This window comes from Mesoplodon densirostris, chromosome 6, assembly GCF_025265405.1.
Source record: "Mesoplodon densirostris isolate mMesDen1 chromosome 6, mMesDen1 primary haplotype, whole genome shotgun sequence".
Classification (NCBI taxonomy): Eukaryota; Metazoa; Chordata; class Mammalia; order Artiodactyla; family Ziphiidae; genus Mesoplodon; species Mesoplodon densirostris.
Genome location: NC_082666.1, coordinates 46,967,038 through 46,986,501, shown reverse-complemented (window position 1 = coordinate 46,986,501; position 19,464 = coordinate 46,967,038). Strand labels below are relative to the sequence as shown.

The 19,464-nt window shown below is 39.5% G+C and overlaps 1 protein-coding gene across 1 annotated transcript in view; it reads right to left on the bottom strand.

Annotated features, from left to right (window-relative positions):
• Positions 1-765: 765 nt before the first annotated feature.
• The window catches only part of RIGI (RNA sensor RIG-I), a 31,764-nt gene continuing 13,065 nt past the window's right edge, over positions 766-19,464 (bottom strand). Inside the window, 8 exon segments of the mRNA XM_060100481.1 lie at positions 766-1,187; positions 1,669-1,736; positions 2,753-2,894; positions 10,432-10,583; positions 12,305-12,472; positions 15,064-15,154; positions 17,702-17,850; positions 18,596-18,731. Of these exon segments, the coding sequence (XP_059956464.1) occupies positions 849-1,187; positions 1,669-1,736; positions 2,753-2,894; positions 10,432-10,583; positions 12,305-12,472; positions 15,064-15,154; positions 17,702-17,850; positions 18,596-18,731 (1,245 nt within the window). The 3' untranslated portion in view covers positions 766-848.

Genomic DNA, 19,464 nt, shown 5'->3' with positions numbered 1-19,464 from the left:
AACTATTACTGGAAAATGGCTTGAAATGACCATTCGAAGGGAACAATGGCACAGGTTAAGAAAACAAATTAATCGGTCAAGATGTACAGTAAACCAAAAGAACAGAAATCAACTTCTCAATGAGTACTGTATTATTTAAATGCCCCCATTACTAAAAATTGTCCACTGTAGAATTTTAAGATCAGATGCCACACATAGAGAACACAAGTGTATGTGACTATTATGCCTATGTATGTGTATATATACTGAACCTTTGGAATTACCAACGTGTAAAGGATCAGCAAAAAGGAGCCAATAGAAAAGACTGGGGTAGAGTTAGAAGCGCTAGTGGCCAAAAGGGAGTTCCAAGAAAGGAGTATTCAACAGGGCCAAAAGCAGCAAAGAGGTCAAACAGAGGGAAGGACTAAGACGTGCCCAGTGGATTGGGCCACCAGAGTCGCTGGTGACCTTGACAAAAACAATTTCAGTAGATTATTAAGGGCAAAAGCCAGTTTACAGTAGGTTAAGGAAAGAAAGGGAAGCATGGAAAACCTTTCAACATTCCATTCACTCATTCATTTATCTCAATGTGTACTGAGTGGCTAGTGGTGCACACTGGCAGTGGGTTCTGAAGGGAAGAAGGGCAATAAGTTAAGCCTTTTTCATTTTTCCCAAGCTCTACTGACCTACAAAGTGATTCACTGAGTGCTGTGATTCATTCACTGATGTTTTATGTAAGTGATACAGTACAAACTGCTGAAAACAACAGAAGTTAAGTGATATATACTCAGTACAGTACAAGCTTTAGGGAAAATATCTTGACAGTGGTACAAGTGATTTGTGATTCACCCACTGGTCTAATTTCTTCTTCACTCAAGGTCACCCATTCCCTGCAGACTGAGGTCCTGAGCTCAAGTGGACATTTCTGCAGCATCAAATGGGATCTTCTCAAAATGAAAGTCCTTCCACTTTGCATACAGTGTCTGAGCTCCAGTTGCAACATCTTCCACCACAAAACTTTCAGTCTTTATAACTATAATCTCAAATACCTTATACTTCACATAGATTCCCCAGTCATAGCTGCAGTCCTCCCTGGCACAGAAGATCTTTGCTCTCTTCTCAAAACTCCCAAAGCTCTTTGGTTTGGGGTGTAACTTACTCACAAAATGCTCCCTGAAAGCGACTCCAACCATAGTGAAATGGCATTCCTACAGATGAAAGGATCGAATAGCATACAAAACAGAACGTTAGAACCAGAACATAATTGTGATTTAAAAAAAAGAAAACTCCACAATAATCAGAGATGACGAGAAGGCGGGATCCCAATTTTTTTACAGATGGAGTAAGAAGGAAATGTGGATTTGCCTCAAGGCCAGAGTAGAATCCACGCAGCCTGACCCCAGTGACACAGGTGGAGGTGGAGGTGCAAGTGAGGGGACAGGGGACACCTCATGAAGGGGAGGACTAAGAAGTTTCCAGGCAACCCGGCTCCCCAAAATAGATACTCCTTATTAATTCAGAGACAAAGGGGTATTTATTGAAGATCTGTGAAGCCTGAGTTCACCAGAGGCCCTGACAGGAAGAATCCAAAGGATACAGAGAACAACAACAAAGGGTCAATGTGTATCTGAAGAGGCTCAGGGACTAATGTGTCCACTGGCCCCGCCCCCAGTCAACGTTAGAATAAACCTGAACAAACACCACAGTGCACAGAACAAACGCAGACCCTACATACCAGTCCCTCGGGAAAACATAGTCTAAAAGGGCCATTTCAACAGAAGATCACCCAAATTGGAGTTGAAAGGACCTTCCTTTTACTGCTAAAGAAAAAGACTCAGAAAGGTATGGGAACTTGCCAGTATTACCCCTAATACGCTTCTTGCTCCAATGTTGGACTGATTAAGAGACTCAGCTTTCTGAAGACTAAACAGAACCCTAAAGTAATAACTCATCATCTGACCCGGCCCAGGCCCTCCACCCTCCCCAGTTGGCAGCAATAGTTACATCCAGTTTTTGTCTTTGGAGATTTTTCTAACCCTTATCTAAGAGTTTTAGAAAGCTAACCTGCAGATGTCATGTTTTTAAAATAAGGAGATTTTGCTTCCATTGTAAAAGTGATCCATATCCCCAAAAGAAAGTTTAGAAAACATAAAATAGTAGAAAGAGAAAAAATCATGGTGTCTCACTGCAAAATATTAATACATTTTAGTATACTTCCTCTAGCCTTTTTTTGTACAAACATAAGTGATTTTTTGGTGGTGGTGATGGTGGTATTGCTGCTATTATTTTGCACTGCTATGATCATAGCATATTTACTACTTTCTATCCTCATTAATTTTCCCACTTTACCATTAGTTTGTAAGAAGTTTTTCATTATACTATATAAGCTTCCTAATCATTTTGTTTAATAAACTTTATTTTGGAGTAATTTCAGATTTACACTGAACTACAGGTTTTACCACTTTTTCTAATAATATTCTTCATCTGTTCTAGGATCTAATCCAGGATACCATGGTGCATTTAGCATAACCATTCTTTGTAATGGCTACATAATATATAATTAAGTAGCTGTGCAGCAATTTTTAAGCTATTTCTTTATTGCTGAACATCAAGGGTTTCTTTTAAACTTTTTAGCCTTTTAAAAATACATGGACCATGGCCATGATAACAACAGAATAATAATATTCTTACTATAAATATCTCACTGATAGATAATAAGCTTTAATGAGTGCTAAAAAATGACCCAGTGCTATTTGTTAAAAAGACTGCCTACCTCCATCACTCATATCAGCTGTATAACATGCAAAGGTTTTGCACTTTCTGCAGAGCAGTTTTTTATTTTCCTTATCAAGCACAGGTTTTGCTTTTCCTTGATTATCCCTGATGAATTTTTCATGAATCTGTATCTGGCAAACCTAGATGCAAAAAACCAAAACAAACAAAAAAAAGAACCTCCTCAAATATGTAATTTGAGTATAACTAGGATATATATACACATACATATATATGTACATAATCATTCATTCCTATACAACTTCCATGAACATACAGTACCTGGCTTTGTTCATAAAAATCTCATAGGTAATTTTATTGATTCTCCTAATAGGAGAATTCTTTGTTAGTTAATGTTTAATTGTGGTCTCCAATTAGTCTTTTAATATCTTCATCAAAGATGCCCATAAAAGCACTAAAGATGTCCATAAAATAGTGATGTGAACCATGCTTTCTACTTTAGTAGTTGGTAAAACTTTAAAAATCCTTCACAGGGACTTCCCTGGCGGCACAGTGGATAATAATCTGCCTGCAACGCAGGGGACACGGGTTCGATTCCTGGTCCGAGAAGATCCCACATGCAGCGGAGCAACTAAGCCCGTGCACCACAACTACTGAGCCCGCGTGCCACAACTACTGAAGCCCGTGTGCTACAACTACTGAAGCCCGCACGCCTAGAGCCCACGCTCCACAACAAGAGAAGCCACCGCAATGAGAAGCCTGTGCACTGCAACAAAGAGTAGCCCCCGCTCACCACAACTAGAGAAAGCCCATGCATAGCAGCGAAGACCCAACACAGCCAAAAATAAAATTAAATTAAATCTTTTAAAAAATAAAAAAATAAAAAGCCTTCACAAACAGACATATGATATGCATTAACTGTTTCAGGAATAATTACACCCACTCTCAAGGCATAAACCCACTAAATGGAACAGTAGGCAGAAGAGTCCCTCACTGCCTAAAATCTTTTTTCTCTCTTCCTTTCCAACCACAGAGAGTATTGTTGAATTTCAGTAAAATTAAATGTCTGTATAGGATGACCACATTCTATCTCAAAATTTAGGCCTTGGCTAAGTACAGCTAAGAACCCTGGACATTATATATAAAATAAACATAAGGTTCTGTAGGGTGAAGAGAGGAGGGCAGACTAGCTAGGAACCTTGGGACCCTAGAAACAACATGGTAGTGAGTTTCCTGAGTTTTCGTTTTGCCTCTTATATCCCAGACATGGAGCTGAAGAAGCTGGCGACCAGAAATGACTATGGGGACAGACAAAGAAATCTCAACAAAACCCTATCTCTCTAGCCAAAAGACCAGGACAGGGGCAGCCACCAGGACAGGGGCAGCCAGCAAGACAGAAAACTTTCAGACAACAGCTGTTCTACCAAACACCACAGGAAAAAACAGCAACAACAATAACAACAACAAAAAAAAACCCTGAACCCTGAGGCTAAGTGTGGAACCTAGATTTCCACTCTGCAGGGCTGTTACAAAGCACCTCAACACTCCCACCTGCTGGTGTCAGAGAAAGCCAGGATTTTCAGTCCTGCCAAATGGTAGCCCCCCTCACCTGTGGTGTCCCTGGAGACCACATGGGGGGCCAGAACTCCCATCCCCACACAGCAGTAACAAGGAGCTTCCCCTTGCTGGTATCAACAGAGGCTGAGTAGGAAACCAAGACTTCTACCTTTACCTGACAGTGATGAAACAATGTCCCCCATCTCCCCTGCCAGAATGATATCAGAAAGCCAGCTGACACAGAAGGTTAAATAAGATCCCAAGTCTCATCATATAGTATGAAAATCTCTGGGTTTTGATTAAAAATCACTCTTCACACCAAAAACCAGAAAGATCTCAAACTGAATGAAAAAAAAGACAACCAATTGATGCCAACATGGAGATGACAGAGATGTGAGAATTGTCTGACAAAGATTTTAAAGTAGCAATAATAAAAATGCTTCAATGAGTCATCCCAAACACTCTTGAAACATGAACAGATATAGAGGCTCAACAAAGAAACGGAAGACATAAAGAAGAACAAGATGGAAATTTTAGAACTAAAAGATACAACAACCAAAATAAAAAGATTAGTGGATGGGCTCAACAGCAGAATGCAGAGGAAAAAGGAAAGAATCAGTGAACTGGAAGACAGAACAATAGAAATGACCCAATGTAAACAACAGAAAGAAAATAGACCGAAATAAATGAATAAATAAATAAATAAACAGAGACTCAGGGACCTTTAGGACCATTTAAAAATATCTAACATTTATGACACTGGGGTCCTGGAAGGAGAGGGGAAAGAGCAGAGCTTAAAAAGTACTGGAAGAAATAATGATGGAACATTTCCCAAATTTAACATAATGTAACATAAACCTACAGATACAAGATTCTGGACAAATCCAAATAGGATAAACCCAAAGAAACCACAACAAGACACATTATAATTAAACTTCAGAAAACTAAAGACATAGGAAAGAATCTTGAAAGCAGCCAGAAAAAAACTGACACCTTACCTATAGGGGAAAAACAATCTGGATGACACCAGATTTCTCAGCAGACACTATGGGAGAGCAGAAGAAGGTGACACAGTACTTTTCAAATGCTGAAAGAAAAACCTGTCAACGCAGACGCCTCTGTCCAGCAATATATCCTTCAAAAATAAAGAGGAAATCAAGACATTCTCAGATGAAGGGAAACTAAAAGAATTTGTTCACCAGTAGACCTTCCCTAAAAGAAGAGCAAAAGGAAGTTCTCTAAACAGAAGGATATGATAAAAGAAGAAAACTTGAAACATCATAAAGGAAGAAAGAACATGGTGATTTCCACAGTATCAGCTGTAGAAGGATCTGCTCTGTCCCAGTGGTTTGTGGTGCTGCCTCTCTTTTATCAAGTGTTCCAGGTGGAACCAGATAGCCTAGGTGCAAATCCTGTTCCTACCACTTAGCAGCTGTGTGATTTGGGGCAAGTGCCTCAGTTTCCTCAATTATTATACAAAATGGGAATAATAATAGCATTTACTTTGTGGGCTGTTGGGAGGTAAGATGAGTTAATAATTGCTCAGGGCTGCCTGGCATAGTTTTAATGCTCCTTCTTGTTAGCCTCATCTGTTAGGCTAGTCTTTTGCTAAAACCATGAAAATGTTAATGATGGTGATTTGTACTTTAGTATTGGGTAGGGTAATACCCATTCATGAGTTATTTTTTCAGAAATGTCATAGCTATTTTCATTTATTTATTCTTCTGTATAAACTCAGGAACCATTTTATCAAGTTAAAATATCATTTAGGGCTTCCCTGGTGGCGCAGTGGTTAAGAATCTGCCTGCCAATGCAGGGGACACGGGTTTGAGCCCTGGTCCAGGAAGATCCCACATGCCGCGGAGCAACTAAACCCATGTACCACAACTACTGAGCCTGCGCTCTACAGCCTGCGAGCCACAACTACTGAGCCTGCATGCCACAACTACTGAAGCCCGCGCGCCTAGAACCCATGCTCTGCAACAAGAGAAGCCACTGCAGTGAGAAGCCCGTGCACCGCAATGAAGAGTAGCTCCCACTCGCCGCAACTAGAGAAAGCCTGCGGGCAGCAATGAAAACCCAATGCAGCCAAAAATAAATAAATAAATAAAATTTAAAAAATCATTTATACTTTGATTATGGGTTATGATAAACCTATAAGAGAATTTTCGGCAAATGCACATCTTTAAAATATTCAGTGGTTCCATTCAAGAGCATGGCATTTCTTTTGTCTTAATCTACCTTCTATCTCTAAGTAAAATTTTTTTAGTTGTCCTTATTTACACTTCAAACATTGCTGGTTAGGCCAATAGATGTAGTAGTTAAACAGATGGGCCCTGCCAGCTCCACCCGTAACCAGCTGTGTGGTCTACTGACACTGAAAACTTCCATGCCTCAGTTTCCCTCCTGGAGCATGACATAATAAGAGGCTCTACCACATGGAACTCTGTGAGGCCCGTTGATATAAATAAACAAGCATTTGCAGGGCTTGGTGGAGAGCCCATGTTCTGCATGTATGAGCCACAGTTATTGTTGTCACTGTGAATGGGAATGACCCACCCCCGTATATCTTGTATTGGTTACTGATCATCCAAAGAGAATCCATTGATCTCTAAAGCACTTCAAATTCAAATAAAATTTGATTTATATTTAAAAATTTAGGCCTGGAATATAGGTTAGGAAAACAATCAAAATATGATTTTCTCTCCCCCAACTCCCCACCCCATCCCACTTGAAATTACCTTCATCGTTTTTGTAAGAATAAAGGATGCTTAATGCTTCCTATTTTCAATCCAAGTTTTCACTGCCGTAAAACTGTTGCATTATGTATATTTAATCCTGTTATTTCCTTTGGGTAAGTTTCTAGAAGTGAAATTCCTGGGTTACATGATATATATTTCCCTATGAGCAATTTTAATTTCTTTTTCTCAGACATGGTTCTGATCACTGCTTAATGCAGGCTCAGGGTAGGGGGGGATTTGATAGGAAAGAGGGTAAAAATATAAACTTGCCCTTTGGGCATCCAATTTAAAAATTCACTTATATCTAATGATATTCAATTATATACTAAACTTCAATTAAATATTAATAATCTCAAATATTTTAAATGTCAATAAAGTCAATAAATATAAATCCTAATAAATTAAAATTAACTATTACTGCTATACTGAAAACTAAGTAAAACTCAGTAACTGGATAAAGAGGTTCAACCAAAGTCACAAATTAAGTCTAGAGCATACTGCTTCCCCATTGCCCACCTGTGGTTGAGAAGCAGCCTAACTCCCTGCACTGAGGTGGAAAGAGCGCAACTATGAAACCCCGATTGCGTGCAGTCATGGGTACACATCACGTTGGAAGTTCTTCCGTCAAATTGAACTTTCAACCCATATCTTATTCTCTACTCATAAGAAAGGAAAGTAGGCTTCCTCATTTTGGTTTCAAATGACCCTCCGCAACTAGAACTGTGAAAAATATCCTTTATACCTTATTCCTCCAGAATGAAATACTACCAGATCCTGAAGCTTCCATCATAGAAATAAGTTCTTGGATGATTCTGGGCTCTCTACATGTTCAGATGGCTGGAGAGTAACCAGAGATTCTCCAAGGGCCACAGTGCTCTGGTGAAGGTCAGCCACACGTAGACAATGGACAATGCAGCTGTGGATACAGAGAAGAAAGTGTACAGTCTCCCTCCCCCCTACCCAGGGATTACCCTAAAGACCTCTGAACTGGTTCCCTCTCTTCTGCAGAGTTTCTTTGATATGAAGGGCCCAGGTGCTCAGATCCAATGCCCAACCCTTAACAAAACACCACAGAAAGGGGGCTTACCCCAAGAACCATAATTCCTTTTAGTTTTAAAAGCATAAGGTTTTCCCTAACTTATTATACTTCTCCTAAGCCTTTGAAAGCAAGGTCTTCCTCTTTCAACAGAGCAGTGGAGGCTGGTCACCAGGATAAGACAGGGACGACACCAAGACTCTGAGCTCCCAGCTGCCATGGCATTGCCAGCTGCCAATGACTCATGGCCGCACTTGTGCTGGGCCCTTGCTGATTCTTTACCACCTCTGCCCGTTTTTGATCTGTGGGTGTTAGGGGTATCCCAAATGCTATTAAATAGCCTAATTCAACAGATATTTAAACCATTTTCTCCTCACCCCACTCTATGGCCTGGTGTACTGCCTACAAAAGAATGTCTGTGTGTTTGTTCCAGCCTCCGTCTGCCTCAAGACTTTTACTCTATTGCTTCTGCCACATGTGAGTGTAAGCACCTTGTTACTCAGTGGGGGAGATAAAGAATTATGCCAAAGCTAACATGGTTTTAAAGCCTTTATTAGCAGTGTCCCTGTATTCTACAAAATGGAGAAGTGGCTCAGTGAAAAAACCCTATCCTAAGTAAAATTGAGGAGGGAAATTAAGAGGAACTAAAGAATTGGCCTTCAATTCTGTTCAGTGAAAGTGTGGAAGAGGTATTTTTAAATATCTTGTTCTCCAAACTTTAGGAAGAAATGTTCTTTAAAATGAGTCAATGCTGACATAACACTGTAATTTTTTCCTAAACTAAGTATTAGTTTGCTTTAGATCATTCATTGCTTCTCAATACTTTTTTGAGCATACAAATTATGACTTTTCAAAATTATAAACCCTATGGAATCGGTCTACTAAATTGTAAGACTCATCCTCATGAAGTTTTAAAGTAGGCCTCATGCCTCCGTCCAGTAACAACTCCCATTTTTGAGCACTTATTTTATACCACGCACTGTAGGAAGCAATGCATACGTCTCACTTTATCCCCCAAACTACCCTGTGAGTTAAATACTGTTATTTTCCCAACTTTACAAACAAGGAGAATGATGATTTCAAAGAGGAACTACCTGAAGTCACACATTTTATAAGTGGCAGAACTGGGATTTGAACCACTGATTCTAATGTTAAAGCTCCTGCCCCAGACCTGCAGAGTTCAATGCTTCCAGAGAGTCTGAGATAAAATCTCTGCAAATGGTCTGCAGAAAGTATGGGTGTATGTGTATGTGTGTGTATGTGTGCGTTTCCCCAATCTGCCCCCCATTTTTCTGTGTTATAAAGGAAATTACAATCAAACTAAGGTCATTACCAAGATGCTGGACTGAATCAGTGTGCTACTCCGAAGTTCACACTATTATCCATACCTACATACTTCCAACACTGGGCACACCACCCAGGCACAGTGCACTGGAAGCTTTTCCCTGAGGACTCTGGATGTTAGAGAGAGAGATTTGAGGAAAAGACTAAGAAGAGCTGTGTCTTGCAATGTTAGGGTGTAGTGCTCATAATGAACTGTCAACTTAAGGGCAAGTCTAGCTCAGTTTGCCTTTTAGATCTAAAAACATAGTTTCAGGTATTAGCACTAATACAATATATTTTAACTCACTGAGACTCAAAGCAGAATGAATCTGATGCTCACTACAGGGTGAAATTTTAAGCATAAACTTATGGTTCTAAAATAACACTCTGGGGACTTCCCTGGTGGCGCAGTAGTTAAGAATCTGCCTGCCAATGCAGGGGACTTGGGTTCGAGCCCTGGTCCGGGGAGACCCCACATGCCACGGAGCAACTAAGCCCATGTGCTCCAACTACTGAGCCTGCGCTCTAGAGCCCACAAGCCACAACTACTGAGGCCACGTGCCACAACTACTGAAACCCATGCGCGACAACTACTGAAGCCTGTGTGCTGCAACTACTTAAGCCCATGTGCCTAGAGCCCATGCTCCACAACAAGAGAAGCCACCGCAACAAGAAGCCTGTGCACCGCAACAAAGAGTAGTCCCCACTTGCTGCAATTAGGGAAAGCCCATGCGCAGCAATGAAGACCCAATGCAGCCTAAATAAATAAATAAATAAATAGATATGTTAAAAAAATTTTTAAAAAGTAAAATAAAATAACACTCAGGGAATTCCCTGGCAGTCCAGTGGTTAGGACTCCACTGCCAAGGGCGCAGTTCAATCCCTGGTCAGGGAGCTAAGATCCCACAAGCCGCACAGTGCGGGGAATGGAATGGAATGGAATAATAAAGTAAAATAACACTCAGAGCAATACAATAACAGGTACCAGCCATGCTCACAAACAGGGACTGTTTGTGACTTATAGTCAGATTCTGAAAGAGTAACACAGATACAAAGACTTACCTTTTCTTTAAATACTGCTTCATCTCACGTCTGCAGGCTTAAAATGGAGTCATTCATCATTTTTTCTTTGTATATGTTTATTTTTTCTTTTTCAATTACATTGGCATTACTAGTCAAAAGGAAGCACTTGCTCCCTCTTGCTCTTCCTCTGCCTATTAGAAAATAAATATTTTATTTGGTGTCTGTGACTTAAAACTCTGATAAATCTGAGAATATGAGAGAAATAGGGGTATTCCTAAAATTCAGCTTTGGTTCACTGAATCCCACTTTCTAGAAAAGCTGAGCTGGTAGGGTGTGAAGTCAAACTCAGGTGTGCACCTGCACATTAAACATTCAGATAAACAAGGAGCCCACCTTAGGCAGGCTTCCTCGGGGTCTCCATGGTACAGTGTGACTGGACAGGCCCATTATTAGAAATACTGCTTAAAAAAAAAAAAAAAAGAAATACTGCTTCAAGACAATCTGGCATGAACCCTCAGGATGACACGGTGAGGGGCCCAAAGATGAATAATAAACAGATGGGGAAATGGGAAAATAAGATATGTTCACAACCACCGGAATATAGGTGGAAAATGATAACTGCTATAAGATGGATAGGGAGGGCTTCCCTGGTGGCACAGTGGTTAAGAATCTGCCTGCTAATGCAAGGGACACGGGTTCAAGCCCTGGCCCGGGAAGATCCCACATGCCGCAGAGCAACTAAGCCTATGTGCCACAACTACTGAGTCTGAGAGCCCGCAAGCCACAACTATTGAGCCCACGTGCCACGACTACTGAAGCCTGCATGCCTAGAGCCCATGCTCTGCAACAAGAGAAACCACGACAATGAGAAGCCCGCGCACCACAAGGAAGAGTAGCCCCCGCTCACCGCAACTAGAGAAAGCCCACACACAGCAACGAAGACCCAACACAGCCCAAAAATAAATAAATAAATTTATAAAAAAAAGAAAGATGGATAGGGACTTCCCTGGTGGTCCAGTGGTTAAGACTCCGTGCTCCCAGTGCAGGTGGCCAGGGTTCGATCCCTGGTCAAGGAACTAGATTCCGCATGCCACAATTAAGACCTGGCACAGCTAAATAAATAAATAAATAATTTTTTTTTAAAAAAAAGAAAGATGGATAAAAGGGTCACGGGCATTCAAATTAGAGATTATTGCTGGCTGGGAGAATTAGGGACAGGTGATGTGGAGGCAGGAGAAAAGGAAAAACAAAGGTCAGCAGAAGCAGTACATGCACAATTCCTTCAAAAAGGAAGAAATGATCAAGTCAGGTAGGCTGAAGTGGCTAATGAATAAAATGGAAGAATGGGGAATAAGGTTGGAAAGATAAGTGGGTGCTGGATTTTGAAAATGCTTTAACATCAAGAAAATTGGGGGAACACTGGAGTTTCTAAACAGGCAAGGGACATGCTCAGAGCTGTTTTTCTGGAAAAAAGATGTGGCAGCCATTGTTATGGAAATTAGAAAAAGTAAGAGAGACCAGTTAGGAGACTGTCTAGTTCAAGTGGGACACAACTCCTTGGAGTGTCTCTTCTGGAATACAGGGAGCCCACCAGCACCTAAGCACAACCAGGAAAGGTCCACATGTGACTGCCAAAGCGTCAATCAAAGTTGGAATTATCCTTCCATAAATATGTCAGCCAGTGTCGGTCAAGTAATCAGTATTCATTGTGAACAAGAACCAAAATAAGTATATGTTAGTGGACAAAACTGTAGCCACCCAGTCCTGACCAAGTAAGCCACCTTTAGGGCCAATAATACCAGGGTCCACTGTGCCACTGGTCACAGTAAAGGAGAAAGGCTGGAATGACAGACACATTCACAAATCAGATAAAGTGGCAGCCTTTTAGTAATGGTATGAAAGCTTTTCTTACCTCTGGTTTGGATCATTTTGGTGACATTGCCCACATACTCATATAGGAGGACCAGATTGCACTGAGCAATGTCAATGCCTTCATCAGCAACCGAGGCGGCAATCAGAATCTTATCTCCGTCAGTTCTGAATGCATCCAATACACACCTCTGTACTGGGAGGGTCATTCCTGTGTCAGAGTCAGAAGGCAGGTATAACTCACCAAGAGGGAAGTTTACCCTTGAAAAAATAGCTATTAATTATGGAATGCTTATGACATGCCAGGTACTGTGATAAGTGCTTTACATTCATTATCTTACAACAACCCTTAGCAATAGGGCCTATCCTTGTCCTTGTTTTTGAGAGGATATTTAAGGTGCGGTCCAACAACTTGGACTCTGCCACAAGTCTGCCTGACCTAAAATCCCAGCTGTGGCAACTACTAGCTATGTGGCTTTGGTCATGGTATATCAAAACAAATATTGACTTTTCTGCAAAAATATTAACAGCTAATTTTAGCACATTTGCACACGCACAGCAGTTTTCAGCTAACAAGACCGTTTCACATCTACTTACTCACTGGAATTTCACAAGGCCCTTTTAGGTTGATGTGGCAAACGTTATGATTCCCCTTTGTTACAGGTGAAGATCTTGACGTTTTGGAGGTATGGTAAACTGACAGCTAGCTAGCAGCAGAATCGGGCTTTGAATTTAAGTCTAGGATCCAGCAGTATGCAGCTCCCAGCCACTGATACACTGAGAAGGAAAGAATTTCAGTGGTCTCCACCTCAGAGTTAATAGAATTTATATATATATATATATATATATATATATATTTTATTTTTGGCTGCATTGGGTCTTCGTTGCTGCGTGCGGGCTTTCTCTAGTTGTGGTGAGCAGGGGCTACTCTTCATTGTGGTGTACGTCTTCTCATTGTGAGGGCTTCTCTTATTGCAAAGCATGGGCTCCAGGCACGCAGGCTTCAGTAGTTGTGGCGCACAGGCTTAGTTGCTCCGCGGCACGTGGGATCTTCCCGGACCAGGGCTCGAACCTGTGTCCCCTGCACTGGCAGGCGTATTCTTAACCACTGCTCCACCAGGGAGGTCCTGAATTTATAAAAGTTCCATTTTTTCCCTAGTATACTGAAAGCCAAAATCTTGAGATATATTTTGTTGAGGCCAAAACAATTTCTTTCCACCATCATTTCTACTGAACAATAAACATGCCCAAGACAGATACCATACTTCACTAATTTCTGAACTTATCCATTTGTTCATCAAATATTCATTCAGCAGTTATGGTCTGTCAGATAAGGCTGGAATGGTGAAAAGGTTCATTTTTATCTACAAAGAGCTCCTAGTTTGTGGAAGAAGGATATAAATAGGAAACTACAATTCAATGTGATGAGCAATGAAATGGGGGCGGAACTGGGTGCTGCGGGGTCTGGAGGAGGGATACCCCTCCCTGGTGGTCTAGTCTTAGGAGGAGGGGAACGCTGCTTGGCAGATGCACAGTGACTGGAACAGAGTAAGTTCTAAACGAATGCGGGTGGATGGATGGACGGACGGACGGATGAATGGAGGGACAGACGAACAAACAAGTATGAAAATAGTTTCTGGGTGCTTATGTGTGGAGGAATAACGAAGTTTGAAAATCAAATTAGACTCATGCTGGAGTCATATGGCAGAGAACTCTGAATTCCAACCACAGTAATGTGGTGTTGGACTTCATTTGGTAAGCCAACTTTTCAAAATCTGACTTTACTTTTTAGATTCATGAAGTTTAAATTTTGCATAAGGGAAAAGCGCAAGGGTGACGACCGAGGACTGGCAGCAAGGGGACTGCTTATTATAAATAACACTAAATAAGAGCTACAGTAAGGACCTGTCATTGCCGGTCACTGAGGCATGGGGAGCACGGCTGTGAGAATGTCAGGATGAGGACCGGCCACCTAGAATCCTCCTGGGTGACAACAGAGGCAGCCTTTCATCCTTTAACCCCCCTACCTAGATTTCAGGATTATCTCTAGGACGTTTTTAAAAATTACAAAATATATAATATTTTATAAAGTATCTATAGTTTAAAGAATAACAATAAAATAGAAAGAGAACATTTCTGTTTCCAGTTAATCTTAATCTATTGGCTGAGAATTTGAGCAAGAGAGTAACATACTCAAACAATATTAAAAGAAAAACTTTGGTTTTGTCTATAGGACCTATAGAAGGAGGCAAAGTCTACAAATTTCTGGCATTTGAGCACTGTGATGGCTTTTTGATGTGTCCACTTAGTTAGGCCAAACATAGTCCCCAGATATTCACCTAGGTGCTTCTGTGAAGGGAATTTGCAGATGTAATTTAAGTTCTTAAATCAGTTGACATTGTTACTCAAAAGGGACTTCATCCTAGGTGGGCCTGACCTAATCAAGTCAGCCCTTTAAAAGAGAGCTTAGGTGATCCCTGAGCTCAGAGACTCCAAACAGCTCATGGCTGTGGGGTTCCACCTGGTCCTGCACCTGCCCTATGGACTTCAGACTTGCTTTGCCAGTCCAAGTGTCTATGTCAATTCCTTGTAATAAATCCCTGTGTGTGTGTCTGTGTACAACATATATATGTTTCAATATATATATATGTATGTATATATGTATGTATGTATAATCTCCTACTGGTTTTGCTTCTCTGGTTGAACCCTGACTAATACAAGCAATAAGAAAGAGTTCAAATATATTATATATGTTCTTATATATATATAGTATACTATATCTAATCCACTATATATAAATACCTGTTTTCTGATTTGTTCTGCCATGTCCAGTCAATATGCCGGGCTTTAGAAAGCTGAGCTTAGGATTTTCTTCAATCCATATCTTTAAAGCCTGAAAATACAAACAATTATCAGTCAGATACTATTTGTATACTATCTGTATTAATTCAATATTGAATATACGCAAAAAACTTAAAGTAAATCGTAATGGAAAAGAATATAAAAAAGAATGCATGTATATGTATAAATGAATCACTCTGTTGTACAGCAGAAATAAATACAACATTGTAAATTAACTATACTTCAATTAAAAAAAAGTATACAGACAAGTATACTTAAGTAGCTTTCAGACTAATAAACCTGAGGGAGAAAAGCTTCTTGTAATTGAAGTCTATGCAATAATTAACTATAATGGTATAGATCTTTGTAATCTGATATGGTTTAATCTCTTAGATATTTTTTAAGTGAAAAAGGCAAGGTTCAGAATAGTGGGTATGTAGAACTAATAAGTGAATTTAGCAAGATCTCAGGACACAAGATCCATATACAGACATCAGTTGTATTTCTATATACCAGCAACAAACAATTAGAAGTACCATTTATAATAGCATTAATACTTAGGTGTAAGTCTAACAAAATATGTGCAGAATCTGTATGCTGAAAATGACAAAACACTGATAAAAGAAACCAAAGAATATGTGGCAGGTGGCCTCTAAGGTAGCCCTGAGTGATTTCCACCTGCTGGTATTCAGATCCTGTTTAATCCCCTCCCCTCAAGTGTGAACTGAACTTACTGACTTGCTTCTTTTTTTTAATTTTTATTTTATATTGGAGTATCATTGATTAACAATGTTGTCACTTTCAGGTATACAGCAAAGTGATTCGGTTATACATATACACGTATCTATTCTTTTTCAAATTCTTTTCCCATTTAGGTTATTACAGAATACTGAGCAGAGTTCCCTGTGCTATATAGGGCCCTTGTTGGTTATCTATTTTAAATATAGCAGTGTGTCTTATCGACTTGCTTCTAATGAATAAAATATGGCAGACGTGAGGGGAATCACTTCCAAGTTGAAGCTATAAAATGACTGTGACCTCCATATTAGGTGCTCTCCCTCAACCTCTCTTGATCTCTCACTCTAGAGGAAGCCAGAGGCCATGTTGCGAGGCCAGCCTGTGGAGAGGTGCCCGTGAGTGAGCTAAGCACATATTCTGCCAAAAGCCACACAGTAAGGTTGGAAGCTGGTCCTCTGAGTCAAGCCTTGAGATAACTGCAGCCATGGCCAGCACCCTGACTGCAGCCTCATGAGACACCCTGAGACAGAAATACCCAGTTGTTTCCAGATTCCTGACCCATACATATTAAAAGATGACAGATGTCTGTTGTTTCCTGCTACTAAGTTTTGGGGTAATCTGTTATCAGCACTAGATAACTAATACAGAAGCCCTCTATAAATGAAGAGATATACTATGGTCATGGACTGGAAGACTCAATATTGTTACAGTGTCATTTCTCCCCAGTTTTATCTATAGATTCAATGCAATCCCAAATGAAATTCCAGCAGACTTTCTTGTAGATGTGGATGAGCTGATTCTAAAATAAAAATGGAAAGGTAAAGAAAGATAGCTAAAACAATTTTGAAAAGAATTAAAAAGTTGGAAGACTCATACTACCTGATTTAAAGACTTACTATAAAGTTACAGTAATCAAGACAGTGTAGGATGGGTGCAAGGATAGATGTATAAATGAATGGAACAGAATAGAGAATCTAGAAATAGACCCACGTAAATACAGTCAACTGATTTTTTTTAAGTTACAAAGGCAATTCAATGGAGAAAGGATAGTCTTTTCACCATATATGCTGAAACAATTGGATGCCCACATGCTAAAAGAAAAAAAAAAACTCAACCCACACCTCAAAATGGACTGTAGACTTAAATATAAAATATAAATCTATAAAACTTCTAGAAGACAACATAGAAAAAATCTTTGTGCTCTTGGGTAAGCAAAGGTTTCTTAGACACAATAGCAAAAGCACAATCCACAAAAAGAAAAAAATGATAAACTGGACTCTGTCAAAAGTTAAAACTTTCAATCTGTAAGAGATACTGTTAAGAGAATTAAAAGATCAGAAGAAAATATTTGCAAATCACATTTCTGACAGAGGACATTTTTGTCAGAAAAAAGAACTCTCAAAAACTCAACAATAATATGATAATTAACCCAAATCAAACTCTATTTTTAAATGGGCAAAAGATGTGAACAGATACTTCACCAAAGGAGATATCTAAATGGCTAATAAGTGTATGAAGAAATGCTCAACCGTATTAGTCATTAGTGAAATGCAAATTAAAACCCTAGTGAGGTACCAGTAGGTACCCATACAATAGCTAAAATTTTTTAAATTGATGAAAATAATTAAAAAGTATGAAGTGCTTTCTCTATGGGTATTAAAACTTACTATAAATCAGAGTGATTGAGACAGTGAGGTATTAGTGTAAGGATAAACAAACAGAAAATCAAAATAGAATAAAGAGCCCAGAAACAGACCCACACATATATGGATGCTTGATTGCAAAGCAATGAGGAAAGGACAATCTTTTCAATAAAATGGTACTGGGCCAATTTGTTATCCACAGAGAGGAAGAAGCTTACATCCACGAGTGCTCTGGTTTTCACAAAGAGGATGATTCAGGTCTCTGGGCTTAAGTGGTACTCTTCTTGCAAGATGAAGCAGAGATCTTTGAGTTTAGGGTTCTCATTGCTGGGATCCATGGAAATACATTCTAGTTCCTACAGCTTCTCTGCAAAATGAGAACATTTTACAAAAGGGTTATAAATTCTAGCAATGTAGAACACACTGTAACCTTTAGCTATAGTTCAAACAGTTTATCTCCCAAATACTGACCAGAATTTTATGAGAAATAACCATCAATTTAATGCATATATTAAATATACTGATAAATGCATACATTTTTCCCCCAGAAAGCTGGTTGTTCAGTGTTTAGCAGCACACATATGTATAGTTAATACTTTGGTAGGCAAAAAAACATTAACAGTAATTACCTTTGGGAAAAGCATTTGAGAGAGGAAGAAGAGAGATTTTTCATTTAATATTTTCCTATATTTTTCTTAATATGAAGGCAGTGGGATTATAAGCCATGTTGGTTTTCTTCTTTATAAAGATGTATATATAATTACAGTCTTAATATCATTAAAACACTTAAAAATTTTTTTTAAACCTTTATAAAATTACTAAAAGTTAAACCAAAAAATGCTACTATCAATTGACTATTTCGATGGGATGTATCCTTTGCAAATCCTATTATTTTTTCCTTCTTCAACACAAGAAATAGTATAAGCAGCAGATTCTTTTCATAAGCGCCAGATTTCCCTGAAGCGTCATAGTCCTGACATGTATAATACCTTCTTAAGCCCGGGACAAGTCCCTGAGTGTAACCACATGTCGCTAAGTGTGACACAATATGTGTAGGCTGCCATTGGAGTCTCCAGGCCCCACTGGCTTCCTCTCCTGGAAACGCCACCCACCTTCAAATCTCTGAGTGAGAGCTTGCTCAATCTCATCAAATCCTGCTGCTTGGACATTTCTGAAGAAGTTTTTTAAGTAATCCAGAGCATCTTTCATTCGAGCATGCTCATTGATAATGAGGGCATCATTGTATCTCTGTTGAAAGTGAAAACAGTTTCAGTATGTTTCTAATGTCTAATGCATTCGCTGTACTCAAGTTCAATTTGCTGTAATTAACACAGAATTAATTTTAATAATAAACTTGTCTCAAATCTATTCCAACTTAGTTTTTTTTTAAGATGAATGGTCTCTAACAGTACTATAATAAAACCTTAGAACTACACTATAAAAAAAACCCCTCAATTAGCTAGACTCATTAATTAATTAGGATCACTTTGGATTCTAGAATTCTACCTTAGAAGAGAAAGAAAATTCCAAGAAAAATGCATGTCAAAGATTAAATCACACAAAAATGTAATTCAGACATTCAGCTTAACCTTTTTATACACCCAAAGCCATCACTGAATTGTAATGGCACCTGTTCAGAATGATGGCGCTGAGCACTTACACCATAGTCAATTAAATTCATTAAAATTCTACAAATTCATACTGACTGAGTGCATTTTAAAATAATTTCAATAGCACGACAGGCAGAGGTGATGATGGTTGTTGTTGCTTACCTTCTTGATTAGCCAGCTAACAACCAGAGACTCTGGATTTCTCAGCATGTGGCTTGACCAAAAGCAGGAAGACACTTGCTTCAGGATATGGCAACACAACCCACCTACCGAACTTTAAAGATGGCTGTCACTGGTCACGTATCTACAATAATGTGCATCACCACCCAGTGTTTTCCAATTATGCCAATTACGGGAATGCTGAGGCACAG